This window comes from Capricornis sumatraensis, chromosome 9 (genome assembly GCF_032405125.1).
Source record: "Capricornis sumatraensis isolate serow.1 chromosome 9, serow.2, whole genome shotgun sequence".
In the NCBI taxonomy this organism is placed as follows: Eukaryota; Metazoa; Chordata; class Mammalia; order Artiodactyla; family Bovidae; genus Capricornis; species Capricornis sumatraensis.
In genome coordinates, this window is record NC_091077.1 from 108,668,440 (window position 1) to 108,689,707 (window position 21,268).

Consider the following 21,268-nt stretch of genomic DNA (forward strand, 5'->3'; position numbering starts at 1 on the left):
GAATCCCAGGGACGGGGAAGCCTGGTGGGCTGCCGTCTATGGGGTCGCACAGAGTCCGACATGACTGAAGCGACTTTGCAGCAGCAGCAGCATACCTCACAGTCAAACCTTTTGTTTCTCCTGTTCCCTTTTAAGTCTGGAAAACTGTAGCTAACCTAGGGCAGTTTCACTAAAATACAAATTGAAAAAAGATTCATCAGTGTCAGCCACCTATGGTTAAAAAAAATGCTTTACCAGAAACATACTATTTTTAATCAATACTGCTGATCACGAAAATTTCAGTAAAGGGAAAATTTTCAGTAAAGGGAAAATGCCTTTGACAAAAATAGAATAAAAGCAGCAAAACTTATAAATTGAAGTTTGTTAAAAAATCAAAACTGAAAATTGATGCACATAGAAAATTTCCAAATTGATTTAGGTTAGACATTTAAATACAGCATGGCAACCCACTCCAGTACTCTTGCCTGGAAAATCCTATGGACGGAGGAGCCTGGTAGGCTGCCGTCCATGGGGTCGCTGAGTCGGGCACGACTGAGTGACTTCACTTTCAGTTTTCACTTTCATGCATTGGAGAAGGAAATGGCACCCCACTCCAGTGTTCTTGCCTGGAGAATCCCAGGGACGGGGGAGCCTGGTGGGCTGCAGTCCATGGGGTCGCACAGAGTCGGACACGACTGAAGCGACTTAGCAGCTTTTTGTGAACTCATTGCAGTACACCAAGTCTCAACAACCAGTACACTGACTTACTTCCACAATGCCATGAAATTAAACATGTATAAAGTAATTTATAAATATTATAAATGTCCATCTAAATATGTAAATAAAGAAATGGAGGCAGAAGTTTACTGGCTTGTCTAAAAAACATAGTCGCTTGATTCATTTTACTTTCTAGCTTTTCTTTTTCAACTTTTTTCTTCGGATTTTAAATTTTTTTATTGGAATACAGTTGATTTACAATGTTGTGTTAGCTTTCGAAATTAATGTTTAACTACACAGAGTGAAATATGACCAGGTCGGGACTGGACTTCAGCGAGTCTGACTCCGGTCCAGTTTTCCTTCTAGACTTAAACTCGACTAACTAATAACTTGACCAACTAACACAGAATAACCAGAGGCTTCATAAAAAGATGCCCATCTGAATACCAGCTTACAGAAAGGTTAGAAACATCAGCAGTGGAATTTTTGCCTAGGTTCTCCTTGTTCTTCTATGAGCAAATTATCATTTTAAAGAAGAGAATCAAAATGTCTCTATGCTGCAGTCCTTACAAAGAGTTACTTGAAACTTTCAATAGATATTTCCAAAAACACTGATGATGTCAAAAATCCATACAATTCTGAAGCTGAAAAATGAAAAAGATGTGACTATCTTACAGGGAACTTCCTGTAAGATGTAAAAAATCATAAAATTGATGGAGCTGGAATAAGAACAGCAAGAAGGTGCAGCCACACACACCGCGAAACTCAGCAGTCCTGATTCCCAAAAGTAAGTTAAAAGAAAACAATTAAGGAAAAACATCTCTACTGTCTATCATGTTTTTCACAGAAATAGGAAAAGGGCAGCGAATCCTATACTTGGAGATACTGAATTTTAAAGGAGTCGATATTTCTATGCTTCTTTATCCTCATCTCTTGGCATTTATGCAGAGATAGCAACCTTCAGAGGAGAAGGAAATGGCGCCCCACTCCAGTGCTCTTGCCTGGAAAATCCCATGGACGGAGGAGCCTGGTGGGCTGCAGTCCATGGGGTCGCTGAGAGTTGGACACGACTCAGTGACTTCACTTTCACTTTTCATTTTCATGCATTGGAGAAGGAAATGGCAACCCACTCCAGTGTTCTTGCCTGGAGAATCCCAGGGATGGGGGAGGCTGGTGGGCTGCTGTCTCTGGGGTCGCACAGAGTTGGACACGACTGAAGCAACTTAGCGGCAGTAGCAGCAGCCTTCAGAAGACAAGAAGTATAGATAACAGTGCTCGTGGGGCTGCGTGTGTAGGACAGGGACTGAGCATGCTGTGAGTGCGTTTCCTCCTCAAAGGTTGACTAGAAAGGAGTAGGAGAATGCAAGGGGTCCCTGGTGACATTTGCCTTTAACCTCTGCAACGTATGTTGCAAATACAACCTCTTGTTTAAAAAATAATTTTGTCCTAGTTCTGAGATAAGTAAAATAGAAAATGAAAGAGGAGGCCCTACCTGTGACCAGTGGAAAAACATTACAGCAAGAGCTAAAGAGAAGATCAGTCTGAATACTAAGGGATGATCATGCTTCTGAAAATGCTTTCTTACAGGAGCCAGAAGACATTTTTACAGGACTCTTCAGGCATCTTTAATAAAGCCTAGGAAGAAACGACAATGAAAAGCCTTGATACTGATGTGAAAGGCGGAATAGTTAAAAATAAGAGAGTGCCAAAAATTAAAATTATAAAAATATAATTCAAATTCATAATGAAGGCAGTTATGCACCCAAAAAAAGGGCACTTAAAAGGGAGCAAACTCGAAAATTTCTTCAATAATTTAGAGGAAGACAACCTCTGGCAAATTGAGATCCATTAATATCGAATTCCGATTGAAACAACCAGACATAAAGAAACAAAAATCTGTACTACCACATACAAAAAAGAGCACCTTTAAGGATTTTAAAGCTATGAAGAAAATGTGACCCAAATGAAGGAAAATGCCTCCAAAGCCAAGAAGCCCAAAATTTGATTTAAAATGTAATGGTAGGCATATATGTGTGAAAGAAAAACCCTGGGCAGAGAGAGGCAGGCATTAGGAACACACGTGAAGATCACTAATCAGTGGAAACCTTCCTGAAACACAGACCAGCAGCCACAGCCTCACACAGCGGGGGCGTCTCTCCAAGGAAAGCAGAGAAAGCGCCCCGACAGCTTCCTAAGGCGCTCAGTGAGAGGTCAGAGGAGGCATCCACCTCCTTGCTGCAAACCACAAAGATATTCCTCGAAGGTTCTGGACTGAAAATCAAACAGACAAATCGAAGGGAGGCAGACTGGCTTTGACCATCTCCTGACAACGATAATGTAGGAGACAACATAGCAACGTTTAGACGTCTCAAGAGGGGAATTAAAGAGCAAAGAACTGCGAGCATGGTCACCTATCGCCGCACAAAATGTACTTACACTTCTTAGGGGGAGAAAGAGTGGCAAACGTTATACTCAGCCAAGGGCTGCATGTAACCAGGGGCTCTCCTAATATAGGTCACCTGTCTCCATACTGAGAACTTTACTCGGGCCAGCCAAGGAAGGAACAGCATTTAACAGCTTAAGAATGGAAAATCCTAGAATGAAATGACTGACAGTGAGTGGGAAGGACACAGTTTAGTAAGCCAACATTATTTTATAAATGGGATCTAAAACTTAAATACACGCACCATCCTTTGAGAAAAACAAACATTTTAAGTACTGATTCAACCATAATATTATTGGACACTAAAGACCACATTAACGGGCTAAGATGGTGAGCATTAGCATAAACAAACCAGTCTCATCTTCACCACACACAGAAAAGAGAGCAATCAGAATTTCTCTCCCAATTTTGACCACGGAGGAAAACTTGTTTAAAGAACACATTTCTCTTGCCAATGCCTGACTTCTGATACTCAGAAGAGATGAACTACAGAAAGGTCTGGTCTTTAGCCTGTCTGCTAAAAGGGTCCTTTCCTCTGCGCACAGAGCTTCCATCCTGGCATGCCAGGGAAGGAAGTCGGGGGAATGAAGGGATGGGTTGTTGACAGACCACGACAGCTGTTTCAAACAAGCAGGCCGAGGTGCTCCCTAATTGCCTGCTTCCATACAGTCAGTCAGACATGTGGTCTGCCTATGTGGCTGGCTGGTGGTAATTAATCCCAGGAGCAAGATCTTTCTTTCAGTCTTTGTGTTTGCTCTTGTTTTCTTTCTTTTCCTTTTTTTTTTTTGTTAATCATTGCAAATTAAGAGACCCTGTTTGGAGCTGCAACCCCCATGCCATGTAAAAACAGTCCTTACTAAATAATTGGAAGCTGAAGAATGGTATAATCACATTTGTGCTATAACTGTAGCAGCAGAGCATGACAGATTACTGAAGTGAACACACAGGGGAGGAGACCAGTTAATAAGCTGGCAGTCATGACAGTAAGGGCCTGAAGCCTGGTGTCACCGTGGCGGGGAGAGCACGGCAAATGGCCCTGAGAGGGAGTCCGGGTGTCCGATTAGGTTAACTTGAGGAGAGGACACGTGTCAGGCATGGAGACAGAAATTCAGTAGGTAGGCGTCTGGGAAAAAATTAATTCAGATCTGGACTAGCAGGAAGTGAAGGATTAGGGGAAGACTCGGTATAAAAAGTGTCTTCACCTTCACGTTTCTTACCTTTCTTTATGATGGCTATTACCTCTATCTAACATGAACAGACGCTGTTCATGGGGGTTATGTGACCCAATCAACATTAGACCGAGAGCCAGAGAAAAAAACTCAGGCGTTAGATTTGAAGCTGACTGTTTCTCTCACTGCGCCATCAGGGAGTGAAGCATAAATTGTATATTTATCCTTGATACAGATAAATGTTTATATTTAGCTCAGAGGATTAAAGGATTGATAAGAAAGCCAGGAACTGAATCAGAAGACTGAGGACCTAACCTGACATCTCAGCTCACGAAGAATGAAGAGGATTAGTGGTGAAAACTTACATCTGGATGGTGCTGGTTAGACTGTCACGTGACATTATAATTACCAGGGTTCAGGGAGACAGACATCGTGGAGGTCAGCAACGAGGCCAGAAGTAAAGGCCTTGCTGGGCAGGGCTTTCTTTAATTTATTTCGATGCAAACACGAACACTCTACGTCTGGAAAACACTTGCCACGTTGGTGTAATTTTAAATTGTCAAGCATTTTCGGAATACATTCACGGTGCGGTTAGATCGGCTATTTTGCTTTGGGAGGTATAATTTTATAGGTTACATTGCTCTTTTGAAATGCCATGCTGCATTTCTCAGCAGTCCTCATTGGCTAATAATTCAATTATAAACACAATTCATTATTTTCATGTTGGATGAGAAAGCCTTTTGTGCTGGCTTGAGCCATCTCCCCAGAGCAAGTGGTGCAGTTTGTAAAAGGCCAGACCACAGGGTGGAGCATTCAGAGGAAGAAGCATCACGCGACGTTTAAGCATATTCCATGGAACGCTGCCTTACAGCAGCTGATCCGCAGCACAAGCCAGTCAAACTTCCGACCTGAAGGCTGGTGTGGGGCACGGGGAGGGGCTCAGCATTCCTGTTTCTCTAGGTCTTCAGCCTGCTTTACAATTCACTGTTCTGCGTGCGTTTCCTCTCCTCAGTTTTCCCCTGTCCCCCACTGACCAGAGGTGGCTCTAATTCTGTGAGTCTCTCCTGCCTTTTCATGCATCTTGGGACTGCTCTTCTCCAGCCTCTGCTGAAACCACTCATTTCTGTGTCTTTCCTTTTGTGTGGCATGATCTTTATAAAGGGGGTTATGAGAAGTCAGGTGGGAATATATGGGATGAATTATCTGTTGATGGACAGCATCAGAAATGGGCAGCAGATGAGAACCACTCACTAGTATTGGCCCGAGCACTTTTGCCACTATTAATTAAGAAATTTCTTCTGATCCATCAGTTAAATGGTCTCCCTCTGCATTTTAAATCTCTGATCATTGTTCTATTGTGTGACTCTGTACAGACACGCACGGAAAATGAAATCGCTTGTGTACTCCTTGTAATAGTGACTTGCCATTGAATTTCAGGCCCTAACCAAAGATACCCTCTACCAAGTGTCACAGTTCTAAGGTCCAGCAAATCCTCAGTTCAACTCAGTCACATCCGACTCTTTGCAACCCCATGGACTGTAGTAAGCCAGGCCTCGCTGTCCATCACCAACTCCTGGAGCTTGCTCAAAACTCACGTCAATCGAGTCGGTGATGTCATCCAACCATCTCATCCTCTGTCATCCCCTTCCTAACAGAGTCTTAATTTACTATCAGGGTCTGAAGCCTCAGTATCTTTGCATAATCCTAAATATGTTTAGTCCATTTAAAAAATTTTTCACATGTACCTAAACTTCAGAGTACACAAAATGAATAATAAAGTTTCTCCAGAAATACAAAAACATTTCTGATTTGATTTTGGTGATTATATCACAGTTTGCTTGGTTTTATCTGGAATTATAACTTCTTGAAAACTACATAGGTGGTCACATAAATAAAGACTTTTAAAAAGAAAAGTTTTTTTTTTTAATACGTGGTATAATGTTATCATTATAATTAACAGAAAACTTGCCTAACAGTCAAATTGCTAACTTAAAAAGACAAAAAATTTTAATGTCAATGGGTTATTTCTGTTTACTAGAGACATCATTTAAAAAGAAAAATTAAATTCTTTTCTTAAAAAAACAGTAAATAGGACTTTCCTTGTCACTCAGTAGATAAGAATCCACCTGCCAATGCAGGGAGCACAGGTTAGGTCCCTGGTCTGGGAAGATAACACACGCCAGGCAGCAAATGAGCTTGGGCACCACAACTACTAAGGCCCCTTGCCGCAACGCGTGAGCCCACTCGCTGCAACTACCACAGCCTCAAAATGCTCCAAGCCAGGCTTCAACCATACCTGCACCAAGAACTTCCAGATGTTCAAGCTGGTTTTAGGAAAGGCAGAGCAGCCAGAGATCAAATTGCCAACATCTGTTGGATCATCGAAAAAGCAAGAGAGTTCCAGAAAAATATTTACTTTTGCTTTATTGACCATGCCAAAGCCTTTGACTGTGTGGATCACAGCAAACTGTGGAAAATTCTTCAAGAGATGGGAATATCAGACCACCTGAATTGCCTCCTGAGAAATCTGTATGCAGGTCAGAAAGCAACAGTTCGAACTGGACATGGACCAACAGACTGGTTCCAAACTGGGAAAGGAGTACGTCAAGGCTGTATATTGTCACCCTACTTATTTAACTCATATGCAGAGTACATCATGAGAAACGCTGGGCTGGATGAAGCACAAGCTGGAATCAAGACTGCCGGGAGAAATATCAATAACCTCAGATATGCAGATGACACCACCCTTATGGCAGAGAGCAAAAAGGAACTGAAGAGTCTCTTGATGAAAGTGAAAGAGAAGAGTGAAAAAAGCTGACCTAAAACTCAACATTAAAAAAACTAAGATCATGGTATTCAGTCCCATCACTTCATGGCAAATAGATGGGGAAAAAGTGGAAACAGTGTCAGACTTTATTTTTGTGGGCTCCAAAATCACTGCAGATGGTGACTGCAGCCATGAAATTAAAAGACAGTTGCTCCTTGGAACCTAGACAGCATATTAAAAAGCTGAGACATAACTCTGCTGTCAAAGGTCCATCTAGTCAAAGCCATGGTTTTTCCAGTAGTCATGTATGGACGTGAGGGTTGGACCATAATGAAAGCTGAGCACCAGAGAACTGATGCTTTTGAACTGTGATGTTGGAGAAGATTCTTGAGAGTCCCTTGGACTGCAAGGAGATCCAACCAGTCCATCCTAAAGGAGATCAGTCCAGTCCATCCCAATGGAAGGACTGATGCTGAAGCTGAGACTCCAATATTTTGATGCTGGAAAAGATTGAAGGCAGGAGGAGAAAGGGACGACAGAGGATGAGATGGTTGGATGGCATCACCAACTCAATGGACATGAGTTTGAGTAAACTCCAGGAGCTGGTGATAGACAGGGAAGCTGGCGTGCTGCAGTCCATGGGGTCGCAGAGTCAGACGCGACTGAGGACTGAGCTGACTGAAGCCTGTGGCCCAGAGCCCAGGGGCCACAGCAAGAGAAGCCATGGCATGAGGCTCCAGCACAGCTGGAGAGTGGCCCCCACTCCGGCCATGGAGTGAGGCCCAGCACAGCTGGAGAGTGGCCCCCGCTCCGCAGCTAGAGAGAAGCCCCATTGCAGCGATGACCCAGTGCAACCAAAACTAAAAGCAACAAATAAATTAATTTTTTAAATACAGTAAATATAAAAAACAGAAAACTCTTCGGCAGTGCTCTTGTAAACAACTACCTTTTCCATTCCATCACAGTCACTGCGTCTTACTGGTTTTTCAATGCGCTCTTCTGCTCATTCAGCACTGTCTGACTGCTGCCTTGCCCTCCCACACTCGGTTTCCACAATGTCCTCCCAGAAAAAGAAGTCAGGATTCAGTGTCACGAAGCCTCAAAACAGTCTCCTAAGCAAGGCAGCCAGAGTGAAAGCAGGACGAAACGCCGGGAAGAGTGCTGTGCTGGGCCCTGACACCTGGTTCCCGTCACCACGGGGTCTGTGAACTTGGCCTTGATTTCTTCATCTGTCAAGTAAGAATGCTGCTGCTGCTAAGTCACTTCAGTTGTGTCCGACTCTGTGTGACCCCATAGATGGCAGCCCACCAGGCTTCCCCGTCCCTGGGATTCTCCAGGTAAGAACACTGGAGTGGGCTGCCATTTCCTTCTCCAATGCATGAAAGTGAAAAGTGAAAGTGAGGTCGCTCAGTCATGCCCGACTCTTCGCGACCCCATGGACTGCAGCCCACCAGGCTCCCCCGTCCATGGGATTTTCCAGGCGAGAGTACTGGAGTAAGTACTCTCTCCGAAAGTAAGAATAATCGTGTATAACCTCCCAAATCCCTAAATTTGTAAAATACTAAGTTATTTTAAAAATCTTAAAGAGACATCCCTGAGGGCTTCCCTGATAGCTCAGTCGGTAAAGACTGCAACTGGAACACAGGAGAGCCTGGTTCAATCCTTGGGTTGGGAAGATCCGCTGGAGAAGGGAAAGGCTACCCACTCCAGTATTCTGGCCTAGAAAATTCCATGGACCGTTTAGTCCATGTGGTCACAAAGAGTTGGACACAACTAAGCTACTTTCCAGAGAAGGCAATGGCAACCCACTCCAGTACTCTTGCCTGGAAAATCCCATGGACGGAGGAGCCTGGTAGGCTGCAGTCCATGGGGTCGTGAAGAGTCGGGCACGACTGAGCGACCTCACTTTCACTTTTCACTTTCATGCATTGGAGAAGGAAATGGCAACCCATTCCAGTGCTCTTGCCCGGAGAATCCCAGGGACGGGGGAGCCTAGTGGGCTGCCGTCTATGGGGTTGCACAGAGTTGGACATGACTGAAGCAAATTAGCAGCAGCAAGCTACTTTCACTTTCAAAGACAAATCACTGAAAAATTAAATTAAATATTGATAATAGAGTGAAAATGAAAATTGGTAAAAGAAATAATTTCTTGACTTTCTTTTTTTTATTAAATTTTTATTTTTACTTTATTTTACTTTACAACACTGTATTGGTTTTGCCATACATTGAAAATTAGATTCTTAATCAGCCACTGCACTTATCTAAACATGTTTAGTTGGAAATTATTAGAATATTTTGAAAATAAACTTGACAATGTTATGCAATATTTACTTTTATATTGAAATATAATTTATTTTTATATCAAGTTAGAGTCTCCCAAGACTCTAAAATAGGCTATTTCAAGGAAATTAGACATGCTCTAAGCTATTCTCCAGAAATCTTTACTCGATCTAGAATCCCCAAAAACATCAAAATGAAACTGGGAAAATAGTTTTTGTCCATAAGAAATGGACAAAATTTGTACAAATTGTTGATGCAGAGTTGGTTTGCCAGAGACTTAAAAACTAATTAATTTTAAGAAAAATTTATAAATTTGCAACTTGTGATAGCGTGACATATTATTGATTATTAGTAGTGGAAAAATAATTCAAATTCTCTGATCAGCCTCAGATACTGAAAGAGATATCCTCTGATCAATTTCCTCGAAATACTCCTTTAAAATTCTTCTTTCCTCAGTCGAACTCATGCCCTCTTTCATGGTAATTCAAGACTCTTTTTTCCCTTTTCAAATTACCATATGTAAAGGAGGGAGCTAAGACTTAACAGTCATTTCTGTTACGCTTTACAAATAAGGCGCTTTACAAATAAGGCTTAAGGAAACAAACAGAATCACAGCACATTCCTCCATGGATAACAATCTGTACTTCATTGTTGTTAAACAACTTGAAAAGTAAAAGATGCTTAAAATTGTGGGAATGAAGTTATCAATAACAAATTTCCTTCAATAAAGACAAAAGGCAATACAAGTATGCTCTTCTAGCCAAAAAAAGGTGAGAACAATTTATTGATGAAATGAACTAATACAAAATATAGAAACTGCCCTTGTCTTTGGAACTGAGATTATAAATTTTTTTCATAGTCAACTAAGGTGTGATTAACATTTAAGTACAAAGGTTATTTAACATTTAAACACAAAGGTTTCTCCATGAGTTACTCTGGATTTACAGGATCCCACTTACCAGGATTTCTTTTGAAGCCGTGTTTTACGAGAGATGAGATGTTCAAGCACCTTGTTTAACTGGGGACTGTTCTTCTGAACACAAGTCCAGGCAGAAACACAGTGCCAGAGCAGGTGGCTAATTTCATATCCTTTCTGATTAAGTTGCAAATGTTCCTGGAAGTGAAATATTAAAATACATCTGAGAAAGAGTTCTTTGACTTGAATAGACATGGAAATAAACTTTAAATGTTTTTTTCTACATCATGTTACACCAAGTGGAACAATTTATTCGAACACATTTTTAAAAGCATATATAGTTGATCTGAGCTTTATATGTTTATTTTCACATGGATCCCTTGCATACAATGTTGTTCAGTTGCTCAGTTGTATCCAACTGTGACCCCGTGGACTGCAGCATGCCAGGCCTCCCTGTACATCACCATCTCCCGAAGCTTGTTGAAACTCATGTCCATAGAGACAGTGATGCCATCCAACCATCTCATCCTCTGTCATCCCCTTCTCCCACCTTCAATCTTTCCCAGCATCAGCGTCTTTTTCAATGAGTCAGCTCTTTGCATCAGGTGGCCAAGGTATTGGAGTTTCAGCTTCATCATCAGTCCTTCCAATGAACACCCGGGACTGATCTCCTTATTGACTGGCTGGATCTCCTTGCAGTCCAAGGGACTCTCAAAGAGTCTTCTCCAACACCACAGTTCAAAAGCATCAATTCTTTGGCCCTCAGCTTTCTTCACAATCCAACTCTCATGTCCATATATGACCACTGGAAAAACCATAGCTTTGAGTAGACAGACCTCTGTCAGCAAAGTAATGTCTCTGCTTTTTAATATGCTGTCTAGGTTGGTCATAGCCTTTCTTCCAAGGAGCAGGTGTCTTTTAATTTTATGGCTGCAGTCACCATCAGCAGTGATTTTGGGGCCCAAGAAAATGAAGTCTGTCACTGTCTCCATTGTTGCTCCATCTATTTGCTATGAAGTGATGGTACTGGATGCCATGATCTTAATTTTTTGAATGTTGAGTTTTAAGCCAGCTTTTTAACTCTCCTCTTTCACTTTCATCATGAGGCTCTTTCTGCCTCATGAGGTTATTGATATTCCTCCTGGCAATCTTGATTCCAGCTTGTGCCTCATCCAGCTCCACATTTCACATGATGTACTCTTCATATAAGTTAAATAAGCACTCTGTGACAGGCTGAAGGGTGGGATGGGAGGGATGGGAGAGAGGTCTGGGAGGGAGGGGACATGGGTTTACCTATGGCTGATTCTTGTTGATGTATGACAGAAAAACAAAATTCTGTAAGGCAATTATCCTTCAATTAAAATTTTATATATATATATATATATATATATATATATATATATATATATATATAAATGTGTGCCACAATTGGAGAGTCTGTGTGCCCCAACAGAAGGAAGATCCCAAGGGCCACAACTAAGACCAGACTCAGCCAAATAAACAAATAAATAAATTTTTTAAATGTGTATTTTCACTCTAAGGACAAAGTATTGCCTAACTGGACATGGTCAATGTCTGCTAAGAAACTATTTTAAAAGCCTACAAAATCAGAACACAAATGAGCTATTTGTTTTTTTCTTAAAATGCTTCCTAACAGTTTCAAAGATTTAATTGATCTACTAAAGTAATTGGTACAAAGAAACAGATCTGTGTGTGTGTGTGTGTGTCTGTTTATTTTTATTTTTTAATATAAATTTATTTATTTTAATTGGAGGCTAATTACTTTACAATATTGTATTGGTTTTGCCACACATTGACATGGAGTCACCACGGGTGTACACATGTTCCCCATCCTGAAACCCCTCCCACCTCTCTCCCCATCCCATCCCTCTGGGTCGTCCCAGTGCACCAGCCCCGAGCACTCTATATCATGCATCGAACCTGGATTGGCAATTCGTTTCACATATGAAAAGAAACAGTTTTTAGACATAGCACTCCTATTGAATTTTTGTCAACAGTAAAGATTCAAATACACATTGTGTGATATGTACTCAAATTGCTAATTTAGCTGGTATTTTATTCTTTTATGCACCAAAAAGAAACACTTAAAGAGATTCCAAACAGTTTTATAATTCTCATTTACTATTTGAAATAACATCAAGACTACAACTTTAAAGTTTTCATATTGTGCACTCATAAGAGAGAAGGCCAGAAGTTCAAACATAAATTTTAAACGAAGATGTTCTAGTCTAGTCAACTGTTCAGTTAAGTCTCACAGATGTGAATTAATCTACATTATGTCTGGGACTCGGGTGCTGGCAATACAGGCAGGAGTAGGATAAAGTCTCTGCAGGAGCTTTACTGCCTCAGGGAACCATCATCCACAGGAGCAAATGGAGACCAGGGGGTGTTTAGAGTATTAGAATACCCCCAAAAGTTCTAAAATAACGTGAGACATCAGACTAAGATGCGTGGGCTTCAGTTAATATACGTATTTCACCCAAATAACTCAGTGTTATGCTTTGTGGTAGAGTCTCCCCCAAAACGTGGAGCCCACATAACTGAAATTCCTTTCCCAAATGGCTCTAGAAGTCTCAGCCTGGACGCCTGACAACCCTCACATGGCAAACACTCTGAATGAGTGTGTAGGCACATACGTTTTGAAACTTGTGAATGGTTTGATGAACAAAAACAATCAATACTTTTTTTTTTTTCCAAATCATGTACATTGTGTGGCTACAGAGACTAGTCAAAAATTCTCTTGAACAAACTTATGTACCATCACCAGAGGAAATTTGCAAAAGCTTTTGGTAAAGAAATGATCAGGATTTAGATCCTGGAGAAGATTTCAGCTTGATTTTCAATTTTATAGGACACCATTCTTACTTAACACCAAAAACGAAAGAAACAGCCTCTGACTTCTGGAACTGAGCTGACATCAGCATGACTACAAACTGGTCTGCTGCTCAGAGGCAGGTCGTTTTCTTCTGCTGGACATAGACTCACAGAGCACCAACCGCAGACTACACTACTCTGATGGATAAACAAAGCCACTTGATTTTTTTTCTAAGCACACACAGAAAGTCACTGTGCCCCCTACAAAACACCCAACCAGAACTGCCCCTACATCGGGCAGCATCAAATCTAAAGGGAACTCCTGTTTCCTCAGGACCTCCCTCAACCTGCCATACCTGGGAATTTTCCAGGTAAGTGAGGCTTATCTCTTATCCTTATGTGTTAGATCCTTCTATAATTCAAGCATTTACATGGAAATCTTGCTAAAGTTTCTTCCCTGCTTTTTACTTTTTGCAAAAGAAAAAGAGTATTTGAAAAACTAGAATGAATTAATATGATGATGATGATGACGTGATTTAACACCATCATCATGGATATCGACAACGCAGTAGACGAAGAGGAGGCAGCGCTCTGAGAGCCGTGGGTGGTGTAGACTTCTTTGCTTTTATACCAGGTCAGTCCCACCCAAGGTGTGGTTGGCAGATAACTCCCATCTGCAAACAAACTGCTAACTAGAGTACATAAATGAAGTCTGTATTTTAAAACATAAAATTTAGCTGTTAATTTTATTTTCAGTCCAAAAAAAAAATTAATGCTTTTACATAGATTTCTTTTCAATTTTTGTAATTCATATTATTGCAGTTTTAAAAAGTATCAAGCACAGAGCACTGCATTGAATGACTCCCAGAGAACTGGAACTTATTCTTTCTTGGGCTCAGTGTGGTTTTACAGCCACGTCCCGTAGTTCCTTCATTTCCCCCTGCCTGCTGCCCAGCTTTGGGCTGCGCTGGTTTGCAAACTAGCCCCCATACCCAAGGATAAGGGTGGGAGATACTTGAGAGGGAGGCTGGCCTCTGCAGGTGGGCAGGTGGCAGCTTTAATAAGTAGGGAAGCTTATATATGAGGCTTCCCTTTGGAGCCTGCGTAGATCTCCACACCTGCCCTCCAGAACCTTACGGTTAGGACTTCCCTGGGGGTTAAGAATCCACCCAGCAATGCAGGGAAGGCAGGTTCAATCCCTGGTCGGGGAACTAAGATCCCACATGCCGTGGAGCAAATAAGTCGCATGCTGCAAATACTGAGTCCGTACCCCCAGCTAGAGAGCCCCTGTGCGCTCACTCCTGAAGCCTGTTCATTCCAGTGCCCCTGCCACAGCCAGAGTCTGCGTCCTGCAGGGAGAGGCCTCACATGCCACAACGCAGGCCCAACTCAGCACAGAGATGAAGCCCACCTACCAAAGTGCAGCCAGCATGCTGTTGGCTGAGAGTTCAGACAACCACATTGGCTTGAATTTTGTGCAATCTGAGAAGCTCTGAGTGTCTGATCAGACTTTGATAACAAAAATGAACTCTGAAACACGAGCTCTACTGTGACTGCTCAAAGACAGCATTTGGAGTTTCATCGTTGCTTGCATGCATTTGGGAGACGTTGTCATTGCCATGAAAGGACCTCTCAATACAAGTGTGTTACCTGAATAACAGGACGTGAATCACAGGGTAATGCTCCTAATTTTAAAGAACCTGTGTTTCCATCTAACACAATTCCTAGAAACCATTTATAATTACAGTACAACAGAATGTTCCAAATTTAGATACTTTCGGCTTACTGAGTACTCAGAGCCCTGAAGGAAGAGATTGCTAATACATTTGAATGTAAATCTTGTAATCAGAAAACTATTTGTGCTTTAGGGTGGATGCACCTAGTTAATAAATGGTCTACTACATTTTAGTTGAATGTGAATCTACCTTCTCCAGAGAACCATGTTATTATTATCATGTGACAACTGTGCTTAACAAATTCAGCTTTGCTGGTGAGCAACGGACAGAGTGGAAAACTCAATCCAGTGTTCTGCCTCTGCAATCCACAGAGCCAATTAAAGTGTACCATTTGTCAAAGTCAATGGAAACCCTGTGTCTGGATCAGCTTGAAAGAACATTAAAAGGAGAAACAGGTTCCAGCAGCAGGGGAAAGGAAATTTCCTATTTTTATAAAGAACCAACACCCATATTGTCTGTATCCTAATGCTTATATCCCACAGAATTCCTTTTTTAAGTGATTTTATAATAGCTCTTTGAAAACAAATTGTTTCTACTCCAATGCTTATAAATATATTAAAAATAAAGTATTTTACAGTGGCCAAAATATGTTGTCATGGGCCCTGTAGCAATACTGGATAATAAGAGCTGTAGAAATAACTCCACAAATCCTCTGCTTTAGCATATGAATAATAAAGAAGAGAGACAGGATGAATACAGATGTCATCTTTTATATTCCCAGTTTTCTCCCTTCTTCCCCTCTTTTGCTCCCCAGAAGTTGAGACAGATGGGTACTGAATGGGTAAAATACTCAACTCAAGTGGGAACACTGGGTTAAACTTACACTAGAGAAATCGGGTGGACACGGGGCAACAACATTAAAGCACGCCATCAACCACCGAACCTACATGACCTTTTATATTCTTTACATTAGAAGGAAATGGGAGCAGGAAAAGGAGGGCAATAAGTCTGATAGGCTAAAATCTGTTATAATCTCTCCATAGAATCTCACACATGGAGCTGAAATAGTATTTAAAAAGACTGAAACTACGCCCTCTGTTCTAAAAAGTGGAAGAATGCAGAGGTTTAGAGACTTGTCCCATCCTAAGCAGACAACATTCTTTTCATGTGCTAACATTCTTGCCCCTTTCAGTTCATCTAAAGCTGGAGCTGAACCTTCTGAAAACAGTATGTCTCCATTTCCCTGTTGTCTGTGCCTGCCGAGACCAACAAAAACAGCCTAATTTAAGGAAAAGCAGCATCAACCCTGAAAGTCGTGTACCTCACGACTGTATTGTGCAGGCTGTCAAGGTTTCAGGCTCTTATTTGATTACAGGAAAAACACTCAAATCACCACCACATTAGCTTTAGCACAATTCACTACATAATTAAGCACAATTATTGTCAGCATAATCAAGTCCTTAGATGGGATTATATTTAACTGCCTAACTGAGTTCCTAAGAATATTTTTCAATAATTAGTCTTTATATTTGCATGGCTATTACTAATTTATGAGCACATGCTTCTTTGCAGTCTTCACAACAGCCCTGTAGATTAGTTAGGGCAAATATGATGATGAAGATAGTATCTTTTTCAAAGGTAAGCAGACGGGGATTTAAAGAGTTTAATGGAGCAATAGACTGGTTCCAAATAGGAAAAGGAGTACGTCAAGGCTGTATATTGTCACCTTGCTTATTTAACTTATATGCAGAGTACATCATGAAAAATGCTGCTCTGGAAGAAGCACAAGCTGGAATCAAGATTGCTGGGAGAAATATCAATAACCTCAGATATGCAGTTGACACCACCCTTATGGCAGAAAGTGAAGAACTAAAGAGCATCTTGATGAAAGTGAAAGAGGAGAGTGAAAATGCTGGCTTAAAACTCAACATTCAGAAAATGAAGATCATGGCATCTGGTTCCATCACCTCATGGCAAATAGAGGGGAAAACAGTGGAAATGGTGGCTGACTTTATCTTGGGGGGCTTCAAAATCACTGCAGATGGTGACTGCAGCCATGAAATTAAAAGACGCTTACTGTGAAAAGAAGAGAGGTGAAAAGCAAAGGAGAAAAGGAAAGATATAAGCATCTGAATGCAGAGTTCCAAAGAATAGCAAGAAGAGATAAGAAAGCCTTCTTCAGCGATCAATGCAAAGAAATAGAGGAAAACAACAGAATGGGAAAGACTAGAGATTTCTTCAAGAAAATTAGAGATACCAAGGGAACATTTCATGCAAAGATGTGCTTGATAAAGGACAGAAATGATATGGCCCTAACAGAAGCAGAAGATATTAAGAAGAGGTGGCAAGAATACATGGAAGAACTGTACAAAAAAGATTTTCACAACCCAGATAATCATGATGATGTGATCACTCATCTAGAGCCAGACATCTTGGAATGTGAAGTCAAGTGGGCCTTAGAAAGCATCACTACGAAGAAAGCTTGTGTAGGTGATGGAATTCCAGTTGAGCTATTTCAAATCCTAAAAGATGATGCTGTGAAAGTGCTGCACTCAATGTGCCAGCAAATTTGGAAAACTCAACAGTGGCCACAGGACGGGAAAAGGTCAGTTTTCATTCCAATCCCACAGAAAGGCAATGCCAAAGAATGCTCAAACTACTGCACAATTGCACTCATCTCACACACTAGTAAAGTAATGCTCAAAATTCTCCAAGCCAGGCTTCAGGAATACGTGAACCGTGAACTCCCTGATGTTCAAGCTGGTTTTCGAAAAGGCAGAGGAATCAGAGATCCAATTGCCAACATCCGCTGGATCAGGGAAAAAGCAAGAGCATTCCAGAAAAACATCTATTTCTGCTTTATTGATTATGCCAAAGCCTTTGACTGTGTGGATCACAATAAACTGTGGACAATTCTGAAAGAGATGGGAATACCAGACCACCTAACCTGCCTCTTCAGAAATCTGTATGCAGGTCAGGAAGCAACAGTTAGAACTAGACATGGAACAACAGTCTGGTTCCAAATAGGAAAAGGAATAAGTCAAGGCTGTATATTGTCACCCTGCTTATTTAACTTCTATGCAGAGTACATCATGAGAAACGCTGGACTGGAAGAAGCACAAGCTGGAATCAAGATTGCCAGGAGAAATATCAATAACCTCAGATATGCAGATGACACCACCCTATGGCAGAAAGTGAAAAGGAACTAAAAAGCCTCTTGACGAAAGTGAAAGAGGAGAGCAAAAAAGTTGGCTTAAAGCTCAACATTCAGAAAACGAAGATCATGGCATCTGGTCCCATCACTTCATGGGAAATAGATGGGGAAACAGTGGAAACAGTGTCAGACTTTTTTGGGGGGCTCCAAAATCACTGCAGATGGTGACTGCAGCCATGAAATTAAAAGACGCTTACTCCTTGGAAGAAAAGTTATGACCAACCTAGATAGCATATTCAAAAGCAGAGACATTACTTTGCCGATTAAGGTCTGTCTAGTCAAGGCTATGGTTTTTCCTTTGGTCATGTATGGATATGAGAGTTGGACTATGAGCAAGGCAGAGCGCCGAAGAATTGATGCTTTTGAACTGTGGTGTTGGAGAAGACTCTTGAGAGTCCCTTGGACTGCAAGGAGATCCAACCAGTCCACTCTCAAGGAGATCAGCCCTGGGATTTCTTTGGATGGAATGATGCTAAAGCTGAAGCTCCAGTACTTTGGCCACCTCATGCGAAGAGTGGACTCATTGGAAAAGACTCTGATGCTGGGAGGGATTGGGGGCAGGAGGAGAAGGAGACGACAAAGGATGAGATGGCTGGATGGCGTCACGGACTCGATGGACGTGAGTCTGAGTGAACTCTGGGAGATGGTGATGGACAGGGAGGCCTGGCGCGCTGCGATTCATGGGGTCTCAAAGAGTCGGACACGACTGGGTGACTGAACTGAACTGAACTACCTCTTGGAAGGAATGTTACGACCAACCTAGACACCGTATTAAAAAGCAGAGGCATTACTTTGTTAACAAAGGTTCGTCTAGTCAAGGCCATGGTTTTTCCAGTGGTCATGTAGGGATGTGAGAGCTTGACTATAAAGAAAGCTGAGCACCGAAGAATTGATGCTTTTGAACTGTGGTGTTGGAGGAGACGCTTGAGAGTCCCTTGGACTGAGAGGAGATCCAACCACTCCATCCTAAAGGAGATCAGTCCTGGGTGTTCATTGGAAGGACTGATGCTAAAGCTGAAACTCCAATACTTTGGCTACCTGATTCAAAGAGCTGACTCATCTGAAAAGAGCCTGATGCTGGGAAAGATTGAGGGCAGGAGGAGAAGGGGACAACAGAGGATAAGATGGTTGGATGGCATCAACAACTCAATGGACATGAGTTTGAATAAACTCTGGGAGTTGGTGATGGACAGGGAGGCCTGGCATGCTGCGGTTCATGGGGTTGCAAAGAGTCAGACATGACTGAGCGACTGATCTGAACTGAATGGACCTACTCTGGAGCACACAGTCAGTTGGTGAGTAGGTCGTTCCTTTTCATAGTCAGCACTTTCTCTGTTGCTCAATATCTTAGGTTATATATTTAAATTATTAAAATATATTTTAAACTGTAAAACAAGCTCCTTTTATGCATGAAGCAAACTATGTTCATTAGTGAGAATAACCAAGTGGTTCAAGGGGCTTAGTGTATGTCATTGTTTATATAAATGTTTCTCTACCAAGTTATGAGCCAAAGAGAAAACACTAACTCTTAGAAAAACCGCAGATAGATGTGGTTGCATGTCCTTCCTTATACACTTAAATTTTAGGTAGTTTTAGAAAGGAACCAAAGGAAGCATGGGGAAACTATGAAGCAACTCACAAGCAAAACTATTTAAAAAAAATTTTTTGGAGGCAGTCCTAAGATGGCAGAGGAATAGGATGGGGAGACCACTTTCTTCCCAACAAATTCATCAAAAGAACATTTAAACGCTGAGTAAATTCCACAAAACAACTTCTGAATGCAGGCAGAGGACATCAAGCACCCAAAAAAGCAGCCCATTGTCTTCGACAGCAGGTGCTGTATAGAAGGAAGTCTTGAGACTACTGTAAAAATAAGACTGAAAACCAGAAGCAGGAGGCTTAAGTTCAAATCCTGAGAACATCAGAGAACTCCTGACTCCAAGGAACATTAATTGACAGGAGCTCATCAAATGCCTTCATATCTACACTGAAACCAAGCACCACCCAAGGGCCAACAAGTCCCAGAGCAAGACATGCCACATAAATTCTCCAGCAACACAGGAACACAGCCCAGAGCTTCAATATACAGGCTACCCAAAGTCACTCCAAACCCACTGACATCTCATAACTCATTACTGAACACTTCATTGCACTACAGAGAGAAGAAATCCAGCTCCACCCACCAGAACACCGACACAAACTTCCCTAACCAGGAAACCTTGACAAGCCACCGATAGAACCCCACCCACAGCAAGGAAACTCCACAATAAAGAGAACTCCACAAATTGCCAGAATACAGAAAGGCCACCCCAAACGCAGCAACATAACCAAGATGAGGAGACAGAGGAATACCCAGCAGGTAAAGGAACAGGATAAATGCCCACCAACCAAACAAAAGAGGAAGAGACAGGGAATCTACCTGATAAAGAATTCCGAATAATGATAGTGAAAATGATCCAAAATCTTGAAATAAAAATGGAATCACAGATAAATAGCCTGGAGACAAGGACTGAGAAGATGCAAGAAAGGTTTAACAAGGACCTAGAAGAAATAAAAAAGAGTCAATATATAATGAATAATGCAATAAATGAGATCAGAAACACTCTGGAGGCAACAAATAGTAGAATAATGGAGGCAGAAGATACGATTAGTGAGGTAGAAGATAGAATGGTAGAAATAAATGAATCAGAGAGGAAAAAAGAAAAATGAATGAAAAGAAATGAGGACAATCTCAGAGACCTCCAGGACAATGTGAAACGCTCCAACATTCGAATTATAGGAGCCCCAGAAGAAGACAAAAAGAAAGACCATGAAAAAAATACTTCAGGAGATAATAGTTGAAAACTTCCCTAAAATGGGGAAGGAAATAATCACCCAAGTCCAAGAAACCCAGAGAGTCCCAAACAGGATAAACCCAAGGCGAAACACCCCAAGACACATATTAATCAAATTAACAAAGATCAAACACAAAGAACAAATATTAAAAGCAGCAAGGGAAAAACAACAAATAACACACAAGGGGATTCCCATAAGGATAACAGCTGACCTTTCAATAGAAACTCTTCAGGCCAGGAGGGAATGGCAGGACATACTTAAAGTGATGAAAGAAAATAACCTACAGCCCAGATTACTGTACCCAGCAAGGATCTCATTCAAATATGAAGGAGAAATCAAAAGCTTTACAGACAAGCAAAAGATGAGAGAATTCAGCACCACCAAACCAGCTCTCCAACAAATTCTAAAGGATATTCTCTAGACAGGAAACACAAAAA

General features: G+C 41.5%; 1 protein-coding gene across 1 annotated transcript in view; it reads right to left on the reverse strand.

The window, feature by feature from the left end:
- The window catches only part of TMEM232 (transmembrane protein 232), a 227,000-nt gene that overhangs the window by 184,203 nt on the left and 21,529 nt on the right, over nt 1–21,268 (reverse strand). Inside the window, exon 7 of the mRNA XM_068981134.1 lies at nt 10,315–10,448. Within this exon, the coding sequence (XP_068837235.1) occupies nt 10,315–10,448 (134 nt within the window). The remainder of the gene's footprint in view (nt 1–10,314; nt 10,449–21,268) is intronic.